Source organism: Centropristis striata, chromosome 20 (assembly GCF_030273125.1).
Source record: "Centropristis striata isolate RG_2023a ecotype Rhode Island chromosome 20, C.striata_1.0, whole genome shotgun sequence".
Taxonomy (NCBI): Eukaryota; Metazoa; Chordata; class Actinopteri; order Perciformes; family Serranidae; genus Centropristis; species Centropristis striata.
This window is the reverse complement of record NC_081536.1, coordinates 21,441,153-21,462,967: the sequence shown is the minus strand read 5'-3', so window position 1 is coordinate 21,462,967 and position 21,815 is coordinate 21,441,153. Positions and strand designations below refer to the sequence as shown.

The window sequence follows — 21,815 nt, the reverse complement described above, 5'->3', positions numbered from 1 at the left end:
CAGTTTCTCTTGATGACATACAGACAAACATATAAACAAACTTGCAGAAAATAAAGTTGTTTTCACTCATTATGGCCATTCTGAAGATCTCCTACATGGCTGCCAGCTGGTTACATCCCCTAAAACATCCTGTGTATGTTACATGTTCACATATATCAGTTGCTTTTTCCTCACTTTGTTTGTGCCATTGCCCTTCTGTGTCATGTTTGTGCGTTTGTGTTTGTGTGTACATCCTGATGTTCGTGTGCCCTGTCCATCTCTGCTCCCTCCCCCCACCCAGGCGGCTTGGCGTCTGTACTCCACCGACGGTGCTCGTCCCTACCTCAGAGCCACCTGGCACCACTACCAAAGCGCCCTCTCCCCCCTCAGGCATGTATCCCCACCACCACCACCTCCACCTCCACCTCCACCAGCACCACCTTCACCGCCCCCACCTCCCTCCAACAACCCCCAACCACAATGCATCAACACTACCCAAAAAACTAATCAGCTTTTTCTTTTCCCCCCTCCTTACCTTCCTTTTTTCTCACTTCCTACCCAACTTATACGTTCCCTCCCTCACCCCTTTTTTACCTCCCACTCTTAATTGTTTCATTTATCATTATTTTATTTATCCTGTCGACTCTGCACGTAGTGTGTCTGGCGTAGTTATGCTGCTGATGAGAACTCGGTTTCCATTGCTACCTGGAAGCCTCATTTGAAGGCGTTGCATACCTGCAGCCCCGCCAAGTAGGTAACAACTTACAGACTTACAAACATGGCCGCTGCTGCTCAGCCCTTCTCCTCATCTCTTCTCCATCATCTCCATCTGCTCCTCTCCATCGGTGTAGCGTCATCTCTTTTTCTACTCTAATGCAGCACTATAACCCTATTGTCGCCTTTTTCCCCCAACCAAGGATGGTTTGCTTAGCGCGCATGAGCTTGAACAGCCTTTCCACATACAGACTGTCAAAGGCATTTAACTGTCTGAATCACACATTGGAAGTTTTATACATTTTTATTCTTGAAAATGCTTATATACCATTAAGGTTCTTACAAACAGAGATGAACAGACAGAGGTTAATTCAAAATAAAACAAAAAAACAAAAATTTTTTAAATATTTTGAGCCTTTGTCATAGTAAAGTTTGTGCATTTACAGTGCTTAAATAATGCCTTAGACCACCGGTTTATGCCACAGCTATCCTAAATTAACAGCATTAGTAATTACCATAATATTTTTTTATGTGTATGTAATGGTTAATACACAAGTATGTAGAAGCTCAACCAAAATTATATTTTTAATGCTAAAATATTATTATTATTATTATTATTATTATTGTTATCCATGAGTTTTCAGATTTACTGTTTTACAAAATAACTGATATAATAGTAAAGCACATTATTATTTGTTTAGATGTCAAATTACAATTATTTGCTTTAAAGAAAAATGAGTTTTAGTGGTTGATTGTTCTGCTTGATAAAGCCCAGTGAGCCGGCTCAGATTTTGGTATAAAAAGGTGAATTCAGTTTGTTATTTGCAAATAAATAACAATAACATTTTAGTTTTAAAGAAGCTTTTCAATGATTTCAAAAGTATTTATGTTTTCTCATTTTTATGACAGGTGGTCTAATAAATTTATTAAGCACTGTATATGTAACATATTGTCATGAATAGGTTTGTACCGAATGAGTTCCTACTAAAAGTGATGCATTGGAATTTGTATCCTCCAAAATATGACCAGTTACTGTTTTAAACATGTAACAATCGCTGATTTAACATTGCTAATGTTGTGAAACAAAACTATTTTGTTTAGTGTAGGCCTCAAAACTACTTGTTTAAAGTTATGGTTACTCTAACAGGGTTAAGGCGATAAAAAAACAACAACAACTTCTGTACAAAACTTTCCACCATAAACTGGTGGAAAGTTGGGGTTTGTTTGATCCATCCACCACCCCTCCTGCCCTCCCTACGTAGTTTCTACTAGCTTCAAAATTTCAGTGCATTCCTTTTCGTAGGTTATCATATGAACAATTCATTATTATAACCTGTTATATGAGTCCAGTGGCTCACTAACATTTGTGTTGTCCTCCATTTTGGAGGGAGAACAATAAAGCAGATTACAATTCTCGTATCATAGAAACACATCAGACGTAGATATTTTCCTCTTGATTTCCATTCCTGTCTTTCAGCTGCTGTTTAGCCTTACTGTGCATGGCTGTAGCTTGCATGTGCTTGTAAACAATTAACCCCATTGAATTAAAGTGTCTTTGTTTTTCCTTCCTTTTGGCTTGATGCGTCACATATCCATTCGTGCAAACTTCTGTATAATTCTATTTTTAAATCTGCTGGAATACTGATTTCTCTCCCTTTGTCTCCTCCTCTTTATCCCACTAACCCTTGAAGAAAAGAGCAGGGCGAGACTACTTACAGGTTTGTATGAGCTTATTCCTCCAAAGACACAAACACGTACACTCAACATACGATGCAATTATATATTCAATTATGTGCCTGATGTTTTGTCACAAACTGTGCTGTCTGCTGTTGTCTGGTTTGCAGGGTTGTTTGGTTTATTTATTAGTTAATTAATTGTTTGATTACAGACTGGGTCACTCAGATGTCTCTTAATCAATAACTGATGGATTTATTTATCAGTTTGACATTTACCAGGTAATAGTGAATGGTTAGTAAGCCAACTGACAATTGTGGTTGACATTTAAGAGTTGTGACATTGATTTTCTCAGTCTTTTGGTTCATCGTTTGATTGATTTCGAAAATTCTTGAACCCCTTTTTATTTTTTAATCCTAAAATGTGCCATTATTTTCACTATTATCAATGTTAAACTCTTATTACCTAGAATGGGGGCAAAAGAGAAAAAGTTTAAAGCATTTAAACTGTGAGAAGATGCACTGCGTTTCCATGACATAGAGAATAAAGGGATCATTACCATGGACATTACTGACTGTTTACATGCACAAAATATTCTGTTTTTTGCCCTTATTCCAGAAATAAGACAAATGTCCTACTAAACACATTTGCATGGCTAATTTAAATGTATTTACCAATAATAGTCCTGTTTACATGCAGCTGCATATACTCCATTAAAACAGGATTTTCTTTTCAATTTTTACCCACTGGACACAGCCTCTTTTTAATTCTTTCAACAAATACTTTTTTGGAAGAACTTTTTTCCAAGTCTTTCATAATGTTTGACCAAAAATTTACTTTTCTTTTGGGCATGCATCTTTCCCCACAGATAGCAAGAGGCTATGTGTTACAGACTGGGTAAAAAACCCTGATTGAGACACATATTCTGATGACTGTATATATGTCAAAAGAATGCTTCAAATACCTGAATATTATCTGAATTTCCCATACCTTAATAGGAAAATGCCTAATCTGAAATACCCAAACAGAATAGGCTGTTTCTACATCAAATTTGGAATATTGTCATATTTAGAATAACAGCGGAATATCAGTGTGTACATAAACAAAGTCAATATTATAGTGGACGGTTGAGCAGTAACAAAGTTGATGTGTTCTGAAAATATCAGATCAACATTTATTCACAATTTCAATTACACATTATCTAAAGTGCTCTTCGGAAGCACAGTTATTGATTTGTGTTGACGTGAGAAAGGGAGGCAGGAAGAGATGCAGTGATAGACACGGTTACCTCATACACAAGTAGACGGAAGCTACACAACAAATAAAGTTCCCCAAGAGCTACTTCACTATCTTACTTCACTTTTCCAACTTTTTCTTCGCGTCTCCATCTCTCTTTTTGTCTCTCCTCCTCCTTTCACTACTGTTTCCCTCTCTGCACTTGACTCTCTTGAAGGGTGATGGGCTCCTCTGGCTTTGGTGTGTGTGTGTGTGTGTGTGTGTGTGTGTTGTGTGTGAATGTGTGAGTGTGTGTGTGTGTGTGTGTGTGTGTGTATGCATGCACACACGCCTTCAAAGACAGGAGTCTGTACCATGTCTGTACCATGACGCACTTTTTCCATTGGGATGGTATTTATATAACTCATCAAACACAAGTCTAGGAGAGACAGAGCGAAGTTGAAAAAAGGGGGGAGGAGAGGGGAGATAGGGGATTTCAGAGAGGGGAAGAAGACAGAGAGAGATTTGTGAGTTTAATTATGCTAGTATAGTTTTTACAGTGCAGCACTTCTTTGGCAACATTTGGGAGCCTTATATTGAGCCAGCAGCTTCTTAGGCATTTAAACTTAAGACAGCCACACACACACACACACGCACACACACATATAAAAAAATAAGTTTGTACTCTGAGTCAAACACAAACAAATGTGCTTCTCATCCTTAAACACAACAACATTTAATTAGGCTTTGTTGCATCCACAGCAACAGTCATCCTCAGAAATCCCTCTGTAAAGGCCTGTGTTAAATTACGTTTTCCTTTCTTAGAAACTTTTGTTATAGCAAGTCCAATTTACACTCGTGAAATCATAATTATGCACACTTTAATGACACTGTTCCTTTTGTGTATTTTCCTGCTCCGCAGAGAGAACACGTAACACTGTGTGTTATTAGTGGTTTTACAGACTGTCGGCTGCTCGGCGGCGGTAGGTGCCGTGGTAAACGGCTGGTGGTTTTCGTTTAAGCAGACTTGTAAACACCAGCAGTAGTAAACATAAGCCGCACCACAAAGTGCTGCAACGGACACCATGCTGAGCCTACGAGTGTTGGATATTGGCAGTGAGAGGCAACATGAAATAAAGCATAATGTGGGTTTAATCTGGAGTTTATGTGTGTAGGCAGGTGTGCCTAGGCGGGTGTGTGCTTGGAGCTTCTGCTGCAGTTCAAGTGATTCAAATGCAAAATTGTGTCCAGGTTGTGTATGTGCAGAGTAATACTCTATATCTGGCTAAAGCTTTAGTTTGAAAGCACTTGTCCCCTCCACTACAACCCTGTTTACCTTCTCCCATCCTTCTCTGGAATATGTTTCCTGCCCTTTTTTCTATGTATTCACTTTGCATTAATATTGCCAGCAGAGAATTTCTCTTCTATTTCCTCTGCTGAACTTTTAATCTCCTTCCTTTTCATTCTCTCCTCCTCCGTCTCTCCCTCCTTTGCTCTAGTAAGGGTCTAAGTAATGGGAGGCTCTTCCGAAAGTACACTCGGAAGTATAGGAGGTACCTACGGTACTACCCAGCATCCTCTCTGCCCTGGCCTTAGCCCATTAACCTGTGGGAATGACTGACTAATAGCATGGAGGAGAACAAAGACATAAACTAAACTTCCTTTTTACCTCAATCCCTTTTTTAGGCCTTTGTCTGAGACGACTGTTGCTGCCTGCTGCCTGTCGAATGCAACCTATACTTTGTTACCCTGTTACAAATTAAAGGGGAATTCCACCAAAAAACACTGTAAATTAGACATTTTTATATAAAATGACAATAAAAAAGTAGGATTTTAATATGAATGAAAAAAATGGTTTTACAGCCTTATGTAATTGAGCTTCAGAAAAATCACATGTTGAGCCTCTATTTTTTTAAACCATTAAGCTAATGGGCATCATGGGATGTTACTTGCCCTGATTCTTTCAAGATCTCTTATTTCAAATCCACAGGAAAAAAGAAAATGTGAGTCAGTTTGGGGAAATGTTCTCCTTTCTTGCTAAGACGGTTCAATAAATCAAAACTCTGACTATTAAATATAGATACAAGGTCTAAATTCCCCTTTATTTTATATTTTCGAGAAACTGTTCCAAATCCAGCCACATGAATATCTTTTGTTTCAGTCATAGTCCTTGTGAACAACCATCGATTTTAGACTTTTGAGGACTTTCTGTATTCCCAATTTTAGGTTAAAGTGGAAATAAAATGGGGAAAAAATTAACAATTCATGGGGCTGGGCCCAGTTTATCTTAATGTCCAACTGAAAGCATACCTATCTGCTCTCTAAATCACTTTTCTTCTTTTGAGGAAAAATCTGAAACAATTGCTGCCTAGGTTTGCATTTGACGGAATACCACTCCGCTGTCCGTCAGACTTTATTTTGAAAAACCCAAACAAGTTGCATAAATAAGTTGTTCTATCACAGGTACAGCAGACGGTCAGACTGATCCAGAGAGCTGTCTGCTACACAACACAAGAACAATAACTTACATTAGCTTTCCTGCTAAAGTATCCTTCTTATATAACTAACAAACACAAGTCAGTCCTGCACCTTAGCTGGAGCGTCCCAACATTCACCAGTGAAAAGTGCACTTCTGATGTCAGTTTTCAGGCCAAATAGCGAATTAGCTGTTCAGTAAGGTCTCGTTAGATGTTGGTGTGGTCAACAACACGTTGCATTACCCAGTTTTTCTTTAGTTCCCTGCCAGTGCTCAGCCTGTCAGATTCTGTTAATCAAACACTGACACTAACATGCACCTTAGAAGTAGACGAGCAGTTCTTATATTTTTCTAAATACCTTTTTTCTTACTTGTAATAACAAAATATTAACAATACATTTAAAAGATTCATTAATATCATTTTCAACAACAAAAAAGGATGACTAAAGGTGATTTCACTTGGACCTCAAAGGAGAAATGTGTAGGATTTGGTGGCATCTAGCGGTGAAGTTGCAGATTGCAGCCAACCGAACATCCCTCTAATCACCCAAACCTTTACAAGTTAGAGAAATATGGTGGCCTTCAGGTAAGGTAAAAATGTGAAAGGCCCTCCTTAGATATAACCCACTCTGTATGAAGGATTGAAGGGCAAACAAAGCACAATTATTCTTAGTTTCAGGTGGTTATATACCGATGAAAACATAGGCTAATTAAGAATAATTTATTCCATTTCTGCCATTAGATAGCCTTAAATCTTACACTTTACGGACTTTAAATTATTCCCCAACAACTAATGCGATAGTTATGCCCATTTCAGTTTATGGATGTGGGTATTGTAGCTTTTCCTCATTTTTCTGCATGCTCCCTGCATAACTGCTGCACTTCTCCTTTCAGTTATTTTTAGGCATCAGTAATGGAAAGAATTGTAATCAATGAATATATTATTTCTCTCTATCCACAGTATTTTGGAAATCATTTGTGGTTGTTCCAGTATTTGTGTATAGGATACAGAAAATGTAGAACAGAAGACTGCTTCCGTTATATGGCTTGGAAAATAATATTTAGTTCTGCCTTGAACATTGGTAATATGTATTTTCATGTGCTGTGAAGTGTTAGATACGGGAAACATGGCAAATGAACAAAAACAAAATATAACAAACCCAAAGTCTTTAAAAGTTTTGTGCAAAGAATGTGCAAGCAAAAGCAACTTCTGTTAAAGTGATTCAAAACTGATTAAAACACCCAAATTCAGGTGAGACATTGAGATATGGAGAAAATATGGCATGGATAATGTGTTGGAGCCCTGCATCTGTCTCTTTCATTGTTCTGCTGCATTGCATGCTCATCTATTTGCCTTAGCAACAATAAAGTTTACTGCAGAGTTTCATTGATTTAAAAGGTTGTGCATCCCCTCCTACTCTGTAAAGTTCCCACAGATCTGAACTCCATGTGGATAAATGCATGTGTTATTATTTATTCAACAAGACTGAGGAACATAAAGATTGGTGACAATAAGATCCATAGTGTGTTTTTAATAATTATAAAACATAATTTGAATATTTTTTATTACTGTTACAGGACAGAGCAGATTTTACTACATTTCTTCTCTCTGGATTCATCAATAATTATTGATTAACATAAAAGTAATTTGCTTTCACAGTCTCTGAAAGATTTAGCTCTTAACCAATGCTAGCAGTTGCTTAATGGTTAAAAAAGACAAAAAAGAGCAAGAGATGGTAATGAAATTAGAAACATTACAATCTAAAATATTCCTAGACAAAAAGTGACATTTTCATGACATTTTTGACGACAAATTGTTGCAGAACAATAAGCTCAGAGATGGGCAAAATTAACGATTTTGTGAGACTAAGTAAGAAAGTTAATAATAGGATGGAGAACATAGTGTTGAGGCTGTTAGAGGCTTCTCTTAATAATGGTCCCATTTGTTTAAGGCAGTCTCAAAATTAATATGGTGATGATGTATTAATTTTACCATGCTTCATTTATCACCTTTAAAAATCTCATTAACTCTGTTTTGAAAAAGGAATACATGCATATATTATGAGTCGATCGGCTGAGGATTGCAGCACTTCATGAGCCAGCTGTGAGGGGTTTGTTTTGGTGGCTTGGCGGGCAGTCTGGCTGTGCTCTGGTGTTTTGGGCATGTCAGCTGGATGGATGATGTTTGGGCTGAAGGAAAAGACAGAATGTTGCCCTGTGTCTGCGCTCTGAACTCTTCTCGCTCTCTGAGGGGAAATAGGTGTTGACAGCATCCCTTTTTTCTCTCTCTTCTTGTGTCTCTCTATCAACCCCTGACCTCTGCCACACACTCTCTGTCTCTATCAACTCCTTCCTAAACTTCCCCAATTTTCTCACCTTTTCCCCTCTGTCTCCCCATCCATCTATCTCTGTAACATCACTCCTGCTCCCCCTGTCCTTCTCTCTCTCCTTCCACGTCCTTCTATCCTCCCCGTCTCTCGTTCTTTCCCTCCCTGCAGTCAGAAGTTGAGTTTCAAAGAGCGGGTCCGGATGGCGAGCCCCCGTGGTCAGAGCATGAAGAGCAGGCAGACGTCTATCAACGACCGCCAACGCTCTTCCCCCAGCAGCGAGGTGGTGGGCGGGGCCGAGCTGATGGGAGGGAGCCCTGCCAAAGTGCAGAAGAGCTGGAGCTTCAACGATCGGACCCGATTTAGGCCGTCTCTCAGGCTGAAGAGCCAGACTCGTACTGCTGTCCCAGATGGTAAGTGGGACGATGTGTGGGTGTGTCTATCTAACTGTAAAGGCAACCAAACGAGAACACAACATCTAACAAATGATCGTTTTTAGAACAGTATACCAGTCAACTACAAACACAAGCTGTGCATTGATAGAAATTGTATTTAATTTCAAGTAGAGACCTCAAAGGTTCCAGACAAATGTTGATATGTCAGGCTGCATTTTGGAAGAATGTTTTTAAGATGAGCTAGAATTTCAAATGAAAAAGAACATACATTCAGTGTAGAGCCAGAACAAGCTGATACAGAATATGTATGAGATACTGTTAGTAGTGTGAGATAACAACATTAAATGGATAGTTTGGATTTTTTGAAGTGGGATTGTATAAGGTACTTCTCCATAGTCAGTATGTCTGACAGTAGTCACAGGGGACTGAAACCGTTATATTCCTCTCTTCAAAGCCACCAGACTCCATTGACAAAAACTGTAATTTTACCTCGCAGAACATGCAGATGCTGGTCTACTGCCTCGACCTTTTATTTTGTTTGTATTATTGTGACTTTGGTCAACTATTCTCTGAACTCTCTCTATATATTGTCTATTCCCATATATGTTGATGAATGTCATGCATTTTTATTTTTGTCCAGGTGGATGAATTACATATACACTTGAAAAATACACTTTTACACGTAATTTACAATTATTAAGGCTTTGGTATGACGTTAATAAGTGTATATAGTATGTATACAATATTCTATGCACTAAGGTTTTCCTCACATTTCTCAGAAGCCTTCTCCCCCCAGTAATATGAAATTGCTGACAGTTTAAATAGCACCTCTGTGTCTCCTCTTATTCCCCCGTATCATTTATTTGAACTGATTTTATAACCTCTTATATGCACTTCATCATTATTTGCTATATGCACTCTCTTTCAATCCTCTTCCCGATGCTTGCTTTCTCTTTTTTCTCTGTCTGTGTCTTCCATTCTCCTAATTATTGGCAGTATCAAGGATATATATATACTCTCTCCTCTCGCCTTACATAGCTGAGCTGGCAAAACGCTGCCCATTCCCAAAGATCCCATCCAAGCAGGGCATAAATTTTCACCCCCTAAAAGCCAAAATAGTATCATTTTGAAACATTCTTGGAAACTCCTGTCTATACCCACTACATAGAAGTTCTTTCATGAGTTTAAGTACTGGAAACGATTTTGCATGGGGCTACATTTATTGATGAAACGGTGGTCTGTCTCTCTCAGTTGACACAGGCATGACCACAGAGGATTCTTTTGATGAGAGAGGCTGCCATTGTGATGTTACTGTGGAGGATCTATCAGCTCCCCTCAAGGCTGTCATCAGAGCGGTCAGGTGAGATCCTGCTACTGACACACTCTGCATTTACAGGCATTTTAGCTGATGCTCTTATCCAAAGCATCTTTAAAGGGGGACACCACAGGCAAAGAGGGTAAAAATGATTAAAAAAATAGACATGGCCATGATACTTCCCTAGTTGATGACATATATTAAGACAATGTTTTTGTTGTGTTGCACATTTTCTGAAATGTTATCTTTAACTATGCAAATGATGCATTATCTTATGAAGTGTATCCTAATGTGCATACATTTCCACAACTAAAATCTTAGCATTGGATAAAGCCAGGTTACAATTCAAGTTATTTTTTCAGTTTGGATTTCTCTTTCACTTAATGAATCAGAAAATACTGTCAACAGTCTATTTGTGCCTTCTTTTTAGGAATAAAATGCTCTATAAATGAATTCCATATGAACAAATTCTTCTGTAAAAACCTTGAGAATATACGTAGATGGAAAGTTTGGTGTATGTAAGAGCTACTTAAGTGAATATTTCTGCCTCAGAGAATAAGAAAAAAAGCAATTTGGGGGGAAAAAACCTTGAATGATGTGCATTGTAAAATTCCATACATTTTGCAAGACAATACAGATGGGTAGTGCAGAAAAGGCCCTGTTGCTGTGAGGCAATGGTGCAAGGATGCAAAAGGTACAAACAACCACAAACTTGCATTCAAATACTAATAACAAGTGAGAAAGTGAAAGAACTTAAGTCCTAAAGATGATGGAAAAAACTGCCCTGAGAGGAAACCCAGGCAGAACTGAGTTTTTGCAGCTACTGATTCAATTTGTTACCTTATTATTCTAAGGTTGATAAGGTTTCAGGAAGTTTATGTGCCTGGATAAGAAGAAGTCAACTTTACTCTAACTATTAAGACCATGAACTGTGGTTTTATACTCCAATTTAAACGGATTAAACAAACAAGTTGTAATATGATAACTTGAGCCAGCCTGGTAGTTTAAAGTCCTTTTCTCTTCTCCGGATCGGTGGCTTCTGATCAACTATAGCTATGTGTTGATGATTCTGAAACCATGCTGGAAATTGTTTGCTGGGATCTGCAAAGGGTTAACCTGTTGTTTGTAGTAAAGTCATTGAAGCCCTATTATGCCATAATATGTAGTTTTTATGTATTTTGTAGCTTATTGGAACTGTTAAAGGGCACCTCACTGATTGGTCACATCATTTAAACTCAGTGTCCATTGATTTTTAAACCACAGTAACTGCTCATTGAACTGAACTGTTCCCAGTCAATTGATGATGTCACTGAACTGCCTCCTGCTGATTGGCTGATTGAGTTGTTGACGGTACACACAGTGAGCTATCGTTAAAGTCAGGTCACGCTTCGTATTGATTTTAATGGCCATGGTCTCTCTTTATAGGCTGTGTATGATGTGTAGCTATATTGATCAAAAAGTTCATGAATGATTCACTGCGGCTGCTGAGAGCATGTCACTTACAACTGCTACCTTCCACGTCTTAAGATCCAATTTACAAAAAGCAAAGTATAATGTAACCTTTGTACCAAAAAAACTAAGAATTATTTTTCATAAAGTGAGCTACAGGTATTGGCCGACGAGGTGCAGAGGCATTTCTCAAACTTTCAGGAAATTAATTTAAATGTGTTAATGCTGGCTATGATCCTTGTGAATTGTTTTTGCATTGAGTCTCATATGCATAGAAAGGTGCCAATTTTCAGCTAGTGTATGCATATCACCTCATTTAAATGCGTGCAAATAGCACAGTGCACCCTGCAGGTGTTTCTTTTTGATTTTTTTGAAGGTGTAGTGGCTGCAAAAGCCATTGAATCCTTTTGTGCATTCAGCTGTCAGTGTGCACAACCTAAATTACTAAAGAAATCCAAACAGGCATGTCTCGAACCTTCATCAACAGCCATCATTTGTGATAAAATATAACTTTTGAGGATGTATTAAACCAAAATACAAAGCTACATGTATACAGCTTATTATCCTCTCACTATATCAATGCATTCTTCTGTTAGTTGGTGGTATTTTCATAATCATCATTTATCCCCTCACAGTGCTACAGTAACAGATTGTATTTCACAACAACACAGACCCCTGTCTTCGTTCCCTCGACTACACATGTAATTCAGAGTGCAGGGTTCACACAAAGTTTGGTTCCCTCAAGTTTTTATACACTGATTTCTCTATTTTTTCTTGGCTTTTTCTCCATCTTTCCCTCTCTACATATATGACCTACTGCTGGGTTTGAGGGTCTGCCTGAGGGGGATGTGAACTGTTTAGTGTGTGTGTTTCAGCAGAGCCTGATCTCTTACACTGGCACTGTGTGAGTGAATGTTTATCCAACTGGCGCCAACTGATTCTCTCACTACATTGCTTCTTCTCAGCCTCTTCATATTTTTTCATTGAAAAATATGTCCATTTTCACCTTGAAAGTAAAGCAGGATTTCCCAAAAATAAAAATACATGTTGCAGTGAAAAATGGCTTTCACCAAATATGATGTAGTTGCTATTATTGTCTGCAGATTGTTAAGAGTTTTAGGTTCATACCCTGACTTTAAAAATTCTAAATTTGACCATTTTCTCTTTGTCAGTTCCCCTTTATAGGCTGTACAATATACATTTGCATATCTGTTACTATACAAGCTATAGATTTTTGTATTTATATTTCCAGTTATCCTCAGTATTATCATTTGCTGTAATTACCTGGAGTGGTATCTTCAATAAGAAATGTTGAAAGAACTAAACATACATTATGTTTAGTTCTTTCAACATTTTTTTTTGCGATCAAATGTTTTTAATTACATTTCTTATAATTTAAGGACATTCTTCTGACTACACCTGCCCCCTGCCTGTACACAGTGTGGGTGTCAGATGGGTAAAACACAGTGTAGCGCATCCAATGTTGTTCAAATTCGGCTTTTTGGATTCCACATTTGACACAAATCAAGACTTTTTTGCAATGATTCCAACTAAATGATAGTCTGTCATTTTCTCCTGCTTTTGTGTTCTGGTTGATTGATGACTATCAGGCCCCCTCTGTCACCACAGCTCTGATTCTCATACACACAGATCAGCACTACCACCCAACCGCGGCCGGCCTGCCCACCCAGCAGGCCTCCTCCATGGGCAGCCAGAGCCCAGGGCTTTCCCAGGGTGTCGGGTTGAGGGCTGAACACCCCCTCCCCTGTCAGGACTGTTATTACAGAGGGTCATCTGTCACCGTTGTTTCCATTTAGACAGTGAGAAAAACAGGCAACTGGAGAAAAGCAGAAGTCACCGGGGAATCCAAATGAACCACGTACATAGATCTCCTTACCTGTATCAATATTATCCACCCAGCAGCGACTCTGTTCACCAAATAGAAAGAGGTAGAGGATTACACTCAAGTTTCAAAGTCAGTCATTTTGATTGTTATGGATTTGACAAGAGAACAAGGGAACCTTGTATTTGTGTTAGATAGTCCTTGAGATATTTGAGATTTAAATAATGTTTTCATTATTACCCTCCAAAGAAAGATCAACAAGTGATATGTAACGAGGATCTTCCCAAAGTTGCTGCTACCATCTAGTGGTCGGTTTTTGTAATTACACCCTTATTTTCAAACCAAGTAGATAATCACAAGGAATTTGATTTGGTGTTTGGTGCATACAATAAACATATTAAAAGGAAACAAAAATGAAGGCAAAGATTGCAACAGTCAATGACATACATTTCTAATAGAAAAAAACACTATACTCACTAAAATACAATAACAAATAGGTACAATATAATATATTTGTGTGGAGTGGAAAAGCTGTGCAGGATGTGCAAAAATATTTATCAGTGGATGTGCAAAAGTTGACAGTGCGGAAAGAATCTGCAGTGTGCAGGGATAATAGTGTGTATAATGTATGTGTAATGTGCATTTACGTAACACATAGTCCCTGTTAGTAGGGGTCCTGAGTCAGAATTCCGCTTTTCCTCCATGTTCACCTTTTTTTGCTTCTTTTCGTTTGTATTTGTGTGTAGGATCATGAAGTTCCACGTGGCCAAAAAGAAGTTTAAGGAGACATTGCGTCCGTACGATGTGAAGGATGTCATTGAGCAATACTCTGCAGGACATCTGGACATGCTCTGTCGCATCAAGAGCCTCCAGACAAGGTCAGGACACACATACAGCTACTCACACACACACACACACACACACACAACGTTTCTACCTTCGGGTTTGCTCTTATATCTTCATGTTAAATATTCAATTAGGAGTTTTTATTCAAGACTTGCAGAGGTGGTTGGTTAAGTCAACCCATTTTTACCTTGATCTAACTTCAATCTGTGTGTGTATGTACATATATGTACACCTGTGTCCCCTCTCTCCCCCAGACTAGACACTGTAGTGGGTCCCCCTCCGAGACCTTTCAGCAGCCGCGTCAAGACCTTTTCCTCTCCCTCCCTACATTTATATTACAGCCAGACCCGGAGGAAACAGTCTTCAACGGGGTTAGACATACCCCGTCCTTGCCAAACTGCTTCCCTACTAACATAACCAAAATTGTGATGATGTTGCACCTTGGTCAAGCAGGAAATAAATCAGTGCATCCTTAAACATAAATAGCCCATACAGGTTGGCTATAGTCAAACAAGCTTTGTTTTATTTAGTTTAGTTTAGATGCAGTCCTGGTTAACTGCCAATTTGAGAGTGCTAGGAAATTATATTCATAACATTTTAGTTTACTGAATCTGAAACAGATATAGATATAGTTGTAAGTTGCACCAGAAATCGTCTGCTTGACCCAGGTCTGGCTGCAGAGGTCATCAAGGAGCTCAAGAAATGGATTATAGTAAAAGCTGTACAAGAAAAAAATCAACATCTCAAGTTTTAAATAAGATGCTACAAAAAAATGCTGAAAATAACTGTGGGGGTCCGGGCCTCAATGTTAAGCATTAACAAACAAGCTTTAGTCAATAGATAGTCACCTTTACTGTCTTTATTTGATTATTACTAAGTACTTTACTTACATGTCACACTGAAAACTGTGATAATCCTTATTTGGGCACCTTGACTACTTCATGCAACTGGAACATTTTAAGAGCTAACTAATGTAGGTGACTGTAGGCACAAGACATGTGACTCAGTGCTACCCAGTGAAGCAGTCCATCTTTTTTCTCCTCATGTAAAAGTCCCAATCCACTTGTTCATTGTGATTCATTTAAAATTCAGCTGTTTCAGTTCACTTCCTATTTGTTTTTGCAGCTTCAAGCCACATAAAGAGGCATTCAGTAATTACTTAATGTATTAAAAGCAAAGCTGGAAGTATTGTTTCAGCAGGGGGCGCTATAATGGAGTTGTGGATTGGGACTTAAAGGTAAATCTTCTGGGGCCGGTATTTCAAAATTTGTAATCCGGATCAGGATAATCCGGATAACGAAATCCTCCTTTTCTCAGTCATGGATCAAGGTGATCCTGCTGACTTTATCTGAGTATTTCAAAACATTGGCAGAGTGGATCACCGTGACGTCCATGTGGGCGGATCTGGATTTCCAAATCTTGTCGTGTCTCCGGCTGTGTCCCAAAGTCAAGGAAGGATGCTCAAACGGCTGGATTTGAAGGACACTACGTCATCGACATCCGCCGAAGGACTGTCCCAATGTCGAGGATGCTCCGGAGGACAGAGTCCTTCTTTTGCCCAAATTCCGAGGATGCATGTGTGTATCCTCCGTGCGCTCCGACTACCCATAGAGCATTGCGCACACCGGTCTACCGGGAGATTTAAAAATGGCGAGCGTAGAAACAGCGACGCCGGCGGCGCAATATGCATTTAAATATGTAGATATTTTCAGTTTACACTGAATGTTATCACATAACTTACAAAACGTGTGTTCAAAGTCAAGCAAAAACATATGAATAAGCATATGCCAGAATATTAAGCTTAAAGATAATAAACGTCATCTTGATACATTGCCGGGTAAGTTAATTAATGCCGTCTCAGTCGCTAAAGTTATTGTTTATTAATTTATATGTCCGATGATGATGTACTATGTGCAACTGTGCCATTCAGAAAGTTATACATTTCTTTATTGTGTTTACAGGGACCGAAAGTCCGCCATTATCCGTTATTGTTATTTATAAATAACTGTTTTTGTACTGTACTGTAAAATAAAAAATAAAAAATCACAGAACATATTTCCATGATGAATTATGCGCTGCTGCATTCATGGCACTAAGTAGCGGCCGAATTCAGCCAGGATCAGTTAAATATTCAGGTTTAATCCACTTTATGGTTTTTACTTGATAAATCGTGGAGATTCAACCTTAAAGCATCTTCTTCCATTTTCACAAATATGTGTCAGAGTGCTTATGCCGGAGACACATTCATGTCGTGAACTGATTTTCAAATTGCGGCGCTGAATTTATTTATTTATTTTTTATTAAACTGATAAGAACAGATACTACACTTGATCTTAGCCAAAGGGCCGAGAGCGGCGCTGAAGTTAAGCAGGACGTCCAATTACGCAATGACGCACAGCTGCACACTCCGAAGGCTGTCCCATTTGTGCATTACACCAGTCAAAGGAAGGACTCTTGCCTTGCCTTCGGAGGACCCGACTCTGAAGGAAGGATCCTACCAAGGAAGGATCCTTGACATTGGGACACAGCCGGATCGAAACATGGCGGACTACCTGACGAAAGGAGCAGGGAGCACCACTTTCACGTCAAAAGTGTAAGTTAACAGTCATCTAATGTGTAGCGGTTTTAAGACCATACGAACGCCAGCCAACATATCATGCTAGCCAACTTCTTGAATTGTCACCTAATTAAAACCAGGCCGCAGCGATCTCTAATTGAGACGCGACCGTGCTAACGGTAGCTAACTCCGCTTCATTGACTTGTGTGTTAAGTAGCTAGCGAGGTAGCTGCTTTGTTGATTAATTTTAGTCTATGGTTTAACTTATAAAGGAACTAATCGGACGTACATCATACCTTAACTCTTTAAACTAACACCAACTTGTTCAGAGTTTATTAGCGTTACATTATTGGCAACACGGCAGACTTAAAAAAAAATCTGCTCCATGTGTACAGAGCAGACTGCTGCAGTACTTAGGAAACGTAACGTTACACGGTATTAACTATACGGGTCATTTAGAAGTGTCAGAATGCTCCTGTAATGCTGGGGATGATGTCATGCTTTGTGTACGTAAAGATATACTCATACACCTTCTCTTTCTTACTTTCAGAGTCACTCAGCCATGGACCTCTCAGCTATTAAGGACAACCGGGTCTCTATGAGTGATGGAAATCCTTGGAAACACTTTAACTGTATTGATCCATTCAATGTTATTGGATTCTGAATAAAGTTATTGAAACTGCTTGAAATTGTAATTGCATTACTTTCATGCTATATAGCTTGGTCAGTGACACAATAAGAAACATTTTTCATCCTAATTTGTCTCCCTTATATAGAAGACTCTCACTAAACATAATTATGGTCATTTATAGCAAAATATAATCTGATTTGATGAAGTAGAATAATCAGTTTGTACACAAACACCTTACTGCATGTTTTAAAAATCACATTCAAGCTATTTCCAAACATTTTAAAGGTACATTTTTAAGTTTGACAGAATTTGTCTTCAATAATCAGAAGCATGAAAATATACCTTGAAAGTGCTTCAATGTGCTGCATGATATATTTACAGCAATTTCAGAAAGCGGGGTCAAATATTTTACTATGCTTTAAATTTCTTTCAATTAGGCTACTTTAATTATTAAAAGTAAAACACTAACACTTGATTAAGTGAAATGAACATCTTGACTAAAAATATCTAGGAGAAGTGGAGCTGAGACTTTGTCAATCTAAGTGAAATCCACCTCTGAGGTGGGATCAGGATGATCCTGAAATTTTGGTACCAAGTTGATCCAGATATCTGCCTTGAGTTTTGAAATACCCAAATCCAGCCTTTTATCTGGATTCAAGGGAGGATTGGATTACCGGAGCGGAATCCTGATCTTCAGGATCAGGGTTATCTGGATCCGTGTTTGAAATACCCAGTTTTCAGATCAGATCTAGATTTAATCCTATCCGACCAGGATAATCCTATCTGATCACTTTTGAAATACCGGCCCCTGGTGTCTGGTGTGTTGTTACTGAATGCTGTAGGTGATAGTACTTCTGTTAAATAACATAGTGTTTGTTTTCTGTTTCTGGGTGTTGGTGTGAAGTGTTTCTAAAGGCAGTAGACACACACAGACAACATAAGGGGTGCAGTGTACATTTACTGTATTTCATTAGCATTGCTACGAGATTTGTATAATTCTCTTAAATGATTTGCATTGCTAAACGTGGCCTGATGGGGAATCTATGAGCTGATCCTATTATCATGTTGGTCACAGTTTTCTTCATCCAGACATAAAATGACATGAAAAACAGCAGCTTTTCAGTAATTGTTTTATCAGTAAATCAGTGAAATGTGTTTATTAGTGACAAATTACAGTCTTAATTATGTTTTAATAACTTTTCTGCCATGGCGAGAATAAAAATGTGGGACTTAGACTACATACATTATCAAACTGCTAATTATTTACGGTGAAAATATTAACAAATTCAAACATCTAAAGCCTTTGCTAATACATTTTCAGCCTACTTTTCCCCTCTGAACCTCTGTGTTTATCTCCATGCCAATGTTATTTTCAGTAAATTAGGACCAGATTTTGTTTGATTTGTTAATTTTACCAAGTGTGCTTCATGCTTTAGTGTGTGCTTGTGAGAAAGAGTGAGAGCGAGAGAAAGAGAGAGATGTATTTGACCCAGTCTTTTTCCTGTCTCCAGACTAGCCAGTGCAGCGGGCCGACCCAGGAACATGTCCTCTCCTGCCCTGCACTATTATTACAGCAACAACAGGAAGAAGCTCCCTGGCTCAGGGTTACTTTTATTTAACTTCATTTAAGTTTTACCTACAGTAGAATCCCATTAGCTGTCTCCATGGTGACCATTAGTTCCCCTGTTGTCCCCCAAAGTGTCTGACTGGCTGTGAAACGTCACAGACAAACAGACATGCTCGCAGGGATGCAAATGATTCCCATTTGCATTCACTTTCTTGCAGCACCAGATGGTTGGAGTTTGCATTAGACATTGCCATGCATTCTAGAGACACACAAAAAGGATTTTGAAAGCAAGAAGCATAAAGTGTTTACCTAAACCACCATTATTCTAATTCATCTAAGTGAACTCCACCCATTTGATGTGGTTTTATAAAACCAGGTCTGACACACACAAACATTTGCATTTAATGCAAGTGTGCACTAACATTTATAGTCAAACAAGCCCAAACATTTCATCCCTGTTGCTTTATTAGACCCCATTTGTAGTTTCACTTACTGTATTTATGGTTTTCTCTTCACCAGAAAGGGGAAAAATTTGAGTGTGTGGATGCTGCTAACCTGCGTGTAGTGTTTTACAATTAATTTTTGAAAGTCTTTTGGGGTAGATAAAAGAAATGTGTGTGGTATTTCCTGGGTGTTGGCCTCTTCTAGATCAATGCATGTTGGAGATAAACAGACTTTATAAACTTCATTTATTCAACATTATTACAATGTCAAAGACAGCTTCAGATTCACTGATAATTTGAATGCAGCACTGTATTTAGCATTTCATGAGGATTTTAAGACATCATGAAATATATTCATATATATACTGCGCATATGCAGTGTTAGGAGAGTTTCCTTTTTTATTTTGGAATGGAAAGTGAACTAATTAGCTGGTGCAAAAACTTTGTAACTTCAGTGCTGGTATTTTTTAAGCAGAAGGATAATCCTGTACTGGCACTCATGCTTGAGTTACAAGGTTTTCAGCACTCATATGATTTTTGCTTTGAACGTACTATATCTGTAAACCTAACTTGAGATGTAGTGCTCATAAATAACCTTTTCTCTTATGATTTGCAAAATTGTGATTTTTCTTCTTTTTTGTGCATGTTGGTTTTCATTTGTGAAGGTTTTCACATTGATAATTCAAGTTCAAGAGCCCATGCAAATCTGAAAATGCTGTTTTTATTCCTGTAAAATGAACAATTTTGGAGATGGAGGGTTTCCATATAAGGCCACTGATTCAGCCAGGCGATGCGTGTTGTGTGTTTTACTAACTCTAATCTTAACATCCTGCTGCTGCTTTAGGTTTGTTGCCTGACTTGGGATAACCTGAAATGAAACTTGGGTGCATACTTATATTACAACATCATTATTTCCACATCCATATTGATGCCTGTGTCTGTGTGTGTACGTCAGGGTGGATCAGATTCTGGGAAAAGGCCAGATTCCTGTGGATAAGAAGATGAGGGACAAGCTGCACCCAGATGGAGACTCTCTGGAGGGCATGAGCATGCTTGGACGTGTGTGTAAGGTGGAGAGACAGGTTAGTTCCAAAAAGAAATCTAAGCACAGATTTGTCAGCATTATGGGGAAATGATTGAAGTTGGAGGTTAAGTTTCACTTTCTTTCTTGCTCTCTCTCTTTTTGCCTCCCTGTTCTTTGCTCAGGTAACTTCCATTGAATCAAAGTTAGACTCTTTGCTGGATGTTTACCGACAAGTCTTGCAGAAAGGCCCCACATCGCTCACCCTCTCTTCCCTGCCCCTGTTCGAGCTGGACAACCACCAGCACCTCAACTCGGACTACCAGAGCTCCATCATCGGCAGGGATCTCCCCTCTCCCCAGGGAGGTGATCCAGTAGTCGGTGGAGGAGACAACAATGGGGGCATACGCCGTGGTCTTAGCGCCAACCCCAGAGGCCTGCGTCTCATCCTGGCACCTGCTGATGATGACGTCCCCCCAGACTCAGCACCTCCATCCTACCCCCCGTCCACAGCGTCACTCTCCCCATCACCCCTGCTGCCTCCTGATAGCCCCTACCCAACCTTAGTCACCCCCAACGGTACCTCCAAAAGAGCACACTTCCCCGACCTGCCCCCTCCACCTCCCTCAACAGGGGGTTTCACCCTCCGGCTGCCCCCCATGTTGCATCCCTCCCACCTCCGATGCCCAGCTGACCCCGTCCCAGATGAAATGACAGATGATTTACCGGCAGATGAGGGGAGCCTGGGCCCCTCTGTCGTTGTGGGATCCAGTGTGGATGCCGACCAAGAGGGGGACAGTGAGGCAGGCGCTGCTCAGGAACGGGTGCAGCTGCGGGAGAAGCCTGGCTTGAAGTCTGAGGGAGTCTGGAGGAGGCACATGAGCCTGGAGGTTAACCCCCTGCTGCTGCTGTCATCTAGCCCAGACGAGAGGCCTTCAGACTGGGGAGGCAGTCTCGGGAAATCCCTCTCTGTGCACAATCTCAGCCAGCCTTTGACCAACCGTGCCCCTGGTCTCTCCTCTGCGCTCAACAACAGCAGCAGCAGCAACGGTAGCAAACATGGCAATGCCCACGGTGACCTTAGCAGCTGGGATGGAACAGAACTCTTCATTAGTGAGTGCAAGCTGGAGCCAGCAGAGGAACATTTCAACTTCCTGTCCCAGGGACCCAACAGCAGCCCCTCAGACCTTTTACAGACTGTGGAGGAGGCTGCACCTCACCCCGACTTCCTCAGTCAGTCCCCACACATACAGCTGGCATAACCACACACACACACACACACACACACACACACACACACACACACACAGACACACACACACACACACACACACACACACAATCACATGCGGTTAGTACACAG

General features: G+C 39.6%; 1 protein-coding gene and 1 non-coding gene across 2 annotated transcripts in view; one reads left to right on the top strand and one right to left on the bottom strand.

The window, feature by feature from the left end:
- kcnq5a (potassium voltage-gated channel, KQT-like subfamily, member 5a) overlaps positions 1 to 21,730 on the top strand; it is a 113,060-nt gene extending 91,330 nt beyond the window's left edge. The window contains exons 8-14 of the mRNA XM_059359503.1: positions 635 to 729; positions 2,385 to 2,411; positions 8,557 to 8,798; positions 10,032 to 10,140; positions 14,134 to 14,265; positions 20,387 to 20,513; positions 20,638 to 21,730. Of these exons, the coding sequence (XP_059215486.1) occupies positions 635 to 729; positions 2,385 to 2,411; positions 8,557 to 8,798; positions 10,032 to 10,140; positions 14,134 to 14,265; positions 20,387 to 20,513; positions 20,638 to 21,714 (1,809 nt within the window). The 3' untranslated portion in view covers positions 21,715 to 21,730. The remainder of the gene's footprint in view (positions 1 to 634; positions 730 to 2,384; positions 2,412 to 8,556; positions 8,799 to 10,031; positions 10,141 to 14,133; positions 14,266 to 20,386; positions 20,514 to 20,637) is intronic.
- Positions 16,406 to 16,592, bottom strand: LOC131958815 (U2 spliceosomal RNA). The gene has a single exon (XR_009389308.1). It is a non-coding gene; the product is annotated as a U2 spliceosomal RNA (small nuclear RNA).
- Positions 21,731 to 21,815: the final 85 nt, after the last annotated feature.